At 41.0% G+C, this 4,213-nt stretch overlaps 1 protein-coding gene across 2 annotated transcripts in view; it reads left to right on the top strand.

Annotated features, from left to right (window-relative positions):
• The window catches only part of Ripk2 (receptor interacting serine/threonine kinase 2), a 30,831-nt gene extending 27,042 nt beyond the window's left edge, over positions 1-3,789 (top strand). Inside the window, exons 10-11 of one of the 2 annotated variants that reach the window (XM_021222210.1) lie at positions 1,937-2,098; positions 2,626-3,789. In XM_021222210.1, the coding sequence (XP_021077869.1) occupies positions 1,937-2,098; positions 2,626-2,963 (500 nt within the window). In that variant the 3' untranslated portion in view covers positions 2,964-3,789. The remainder of the gene's footprint in view (positions 1-1,936; positions 2,099-2,625) is intronic. The other variant, XM_029533435.1, reaches the window with a different exon arrangement.
• Positions 3,790-4,213: the final 424 nt, after the last annotated feature.

Below are 4,213 nucleotides of genomic sequence, written 5' to 3'. Positions count from 1 at the left end.
CTCAGTTTGTAGACCAGGCTGGCCTCGAACTCAGAAATTCGCCTGCCTCTGCCTCCCGAGTGCTGGGATTAAAGGCGTGCGCCACCACGCCTGGCTACAAAACACAATCTTAAAGTATTTTTAATAACTGTGTGAGGGAGCTAGTCTTAGTCCTCGTTGACAGATTATGAACTCTCTGGATCACATGGCAAGTAGCTAGCAGATCCTAGACTTGAGTAATGCTAGGCTCTTTGACGAATACTTACTCTACCTTGGCGAATGTCACTCTACTCTATTATGTCATCATGAAGACTGTATTTCTGGCTGAAGGCGGACCTCTGCTTATGACAGGCATTCCATAAAAAGAACAATATGGAATCCAGAAGCAAGGAAATGGGTAACATGAGTAATTTAGTTTGTCTTGTAGATAGAGTGAAAACGAAAAGATAAAAGATTAAGGAGGATTTCAGTGGTATCGGCAAGAATTCCTAGGGACTGGAGAGAGCTCAGTGGTAGAGTACTTACTGTTGTTCCAGAGCTATCAGGCTTGATTCCCAGCACCCACACAGCATCTCAGAACTGCCACAACTGCAGTTCCAAAGGATCTGCCACCCTATTTTGGCCTCCATAGACACTAAGCATGCACAGTGCATAGACGTAAATACAGAACAAAACACTTATACATACATATATTTTTAATTAAAAAAAAATTAATCAGTTTTTTAAAAAAATCCTACATTCCACTAATCTAATTTAGGCTTTTAATTTCAGGAGGGAGTGACTCTTAAAGAAGGCTATCAGATACAAATTTTTGCTTAAGGAAGGTTCATCGTGGCTGAAATTAGAAACAAATAAATAAATCTATTGTTTGGGGGTGGGGGATGGGTAGGGCTAGGGCATCACAGTGCACATGTACAGATCAGAAGTCATCTTTTGAGAGTCACTTATCTCCTTCCACCGTGGTCTCTGGGAATCAGATTTAAGTGAAGTAAGTGCCTTGGCCCACTGAGCCACCATGATGGCCCTGAAGAAGCCACTTGAAGTCAAGAGGAGACTTGGAGTCAGGGCAGTTAAAAGGGAAAATAGGGAAGGTGGTGTGAAAAATTAGGGCGACTCCCTGACACCTTATGACTGCTCACCTGAGCTGAGGGAGAAGGCCATAAAGCTGAGTACTACGTTGTTAAGCTGGGAACACTCACAGCTGTTAGAACTAAGAACTGAAATGGGGTTTAAGGTTTAGGGTTAAGATGGATGATGATTATGATTTACATCTTTTTTATGTTATGTTTGTTTGAGACATCATCAGTACCCGTTGGGGAGGTGTTGTGCAGCCTCTGAAAATGTTGAAGGGACTGGGTGTTCAATGGTGACAGAAAGATAATTACATAAACTTGAAGGAGGATAAACAGTTGGAGCACTGAAATTGTTTTCTAGAGGAGAAAGTAGAAAACATATGTCAAATACAGATTTATTACACTTAAAAGTCTGTGTATGTGACATATATACATAAGACATATTTAAAGTGGAGAAGGAGGAATTCACAGGGAAGAAGTATGAGACTATGAGAAGATGGCAAACTTTATGATTTATAAGCATAGACCAGTCAAACACTAATAGTAAGGAAAAAAACTATTCAGTATGAATGTTTATTACTCTAAAAAGTATTTGCAGGGCTGGCAAGATGACTGTGTGTAAAAGTACTTCTCACCATGCCAGCAACCTGAATTTGATCGTCTGAACTCACAGGGTAGAGAGAGAGCTGACTTCTACATGTTGTCCTCTGACCTTCACACACACACACAAAATAAAAAAATATTTCAAGTATTTTCAGAACTGGATTTCTGAAGTAACTTCAATGACAGTGCAAAACTAAAGCTGTTAGAGCCTACTTTCTGTGTGACCCACCCATTGGTATTTTATCTAATGAAAACTCTCCCTGTAATGAACTGTTCTGTAGGATCACCTCAAGACTGCTCTTCATTGAAGGCACACCACTGTCCTGGAAACCACAGCTGGGATGGTATTGTTTCTGTACCACAAGGGGCAGCCTCCTGTGATCGCAGGGCCGCCTCGTGTTCCTTGGCTGTAATAAGTCCATTCTCGGTTGAGAGAAGTTCAGGTGAGTATATGCTGTGAGTTACACTGCAAATGCTGGTGTTTACCTTACAAGTACGCAATGCATAGATTCACCATATAGTACGTTTTCTTAGTTTTCATTCCGTACTTCAGTAAGTATTTGTTTAAGTAGGAAAGCATTTCCAAACTCGGTGCTGACCAAATGCATTCCAGGAATCTCTGACCTAGAAGGAAGTGGTAAGAAGCTGCATACTGTCAATGTTAATAAAGGTGAAGCTGTTTTTGTTTATCATATAGGCAGGTATCCTTTATATTTGAAACAAAACAAAAAGTCATTTTGCCCTACAACATAGCATATAAAAATATAATACTCTTCCTGGAAGGTGAATGGGGAGCTAAAACTTGAGTCTCTTGATAGTTCCTGGATAGTAGAAGCATTTTCAAATAATACTCTTCACACCGGCAGTCATACGGCAATGAGTGTTCTGCGTGTTCACTTTCCCACAGAATTATACTCATTGCCTATATGTATCCTCAGCTTGGTAATTCTCACGCATTGCTTTGCTGCAGAGCGCCCGCAAGCTGGTATAGCCCAGCAGTGGATCCAGAGTAAGAGGGAAGCCATTGTGAGCCAGATGACTGAAGCCTGCCTTAACCAGTCGCTGGACGCCCTCCTGTCTCGTGACCTGATCATGAAGGAGGACTATGAACTCATTAGCACCAAGCCTACAAGGACCTCAAAAGTCAGACAGCTGCTAGATACGTCTGACATCCAAGGAGAAGAATTTGCCAAAGTTATAGTGCAGAAGTTGAAAGATAACAAGCAGATGGGACTGCAGCCTTACCCAGAAGTGCCTGTGCTTTCCAGAGCACCGTCTTCAAATTTCCCTCAAAATAAAAGCTTATAAGGGGGCCTTCTTTGGGAGGAAAGTCAGTTTACAAATGGTTATTTATATTTCTGTTACCTGTATAATATTTGTATAAAAAAACATGAGAGTGTTAGACGCTTCACTGAAGGTTTTTGGAAGAGTCTCTTCCCATGACATTGCAGTATTTTTTTTTTTTTAAATTAATATAAGTAAAAAGTTTGCTTTATGCCGTGTAGTTCCGTTTTTATGTCAGTTTCACTACTTGAACTTTCTATGTAATAATTACATTTTTCTAGTATTAACAGTGCCTTAAAGTGGCCTTTGTTTCAGATGGAAGACCTTTTCACACTCACCTTCTCTGCGGATCCTTCATTATTACTCTAAAGTGCAGTTTGACTTTACATTAGCAGTAATTCAGAATCCCCTTTCGCCAGTCCCAAGTTCAGATCTCCAAAGAGTTACTCGTTTTTAAATTTGACTTACAAATTCTTTAGCAGGTGGTTTCAAGGAATATAGAGTATATAAAGAAGCGGAGGAGAGAAAATTAACACCTGCCAGCCGTGTACCTCTGCTTAACTTTTGCCTCCTGTCTGTCTCCAGAGCAAGCACCCATTGTGTATCCTGCGTCAGCCTGCTTCCGGCTCCTGTTAAGCAGATGCTGGTTGGGTAGAGGCCAACCTTTACTTAGCTATTTTCTTTGTAACACACCATGGTTTTTGAACTGAAGGGCACAGCGGGTACGCTCCTCCACACAGCTAACTCACTCCATTCAATCACCTCACGTCGGCCACGCCTCTCCGTGTTTGATTTTCCAAGCTTGCTCTTACCAACTTCACGAGAAGCAATAAAAAGGCAATACAGTGTGTATTCTTTTTAATCTTCTGGTTATTAGTTTATGTCAGTAAAGGGAACCTATATGAAGTGGATGCCTTTTTCTGAAAACTGTTTAACAGAAGAAAGTGAGAAACAGATTGATTTGAAAACTCAAACTTGCAAGACGCACCAGACTCATAACCTAAAACGATATGAATATATGGAATAAAAGGACTTAGATCATATGGAGACAATGAAATATTCCTTAATTTGAAATAAGAATTTAAACACCAGGGTTGGAGAGATGCCTGAGCACAGCATTTAAGAGTGCTGGCTGCAGCTACTGGATGGAACACAGGGTCCCCAATGGAGGAACTAGAGAAAGTACCCAAGTACCTGAAGGGGGCTGCAACCCTGTAAGTGGAACAACAACAGGAACTAACCAGTACCCCCGGGGTTTGTGTTTCTAGCTGCAT

This window comes from Mus pahari, chromosome 22, assembly GCF_900095145.1.
Source record: "Mus pahari chromosome 22, PAHARI_EIJ_v1.1, whole genome shotgun sequence".
NCBI classification, from domain to species: domain Eukaryota; kingdom Metazoa; phylum Chordata; class Mammalia; order Rodentia; family Muridae; genus Mus; species Mus pahari.
Note: the sequence above shows the minus strand (reverse complement) of the source record. Positions and strands in the feature narration are given on the sequence as shown.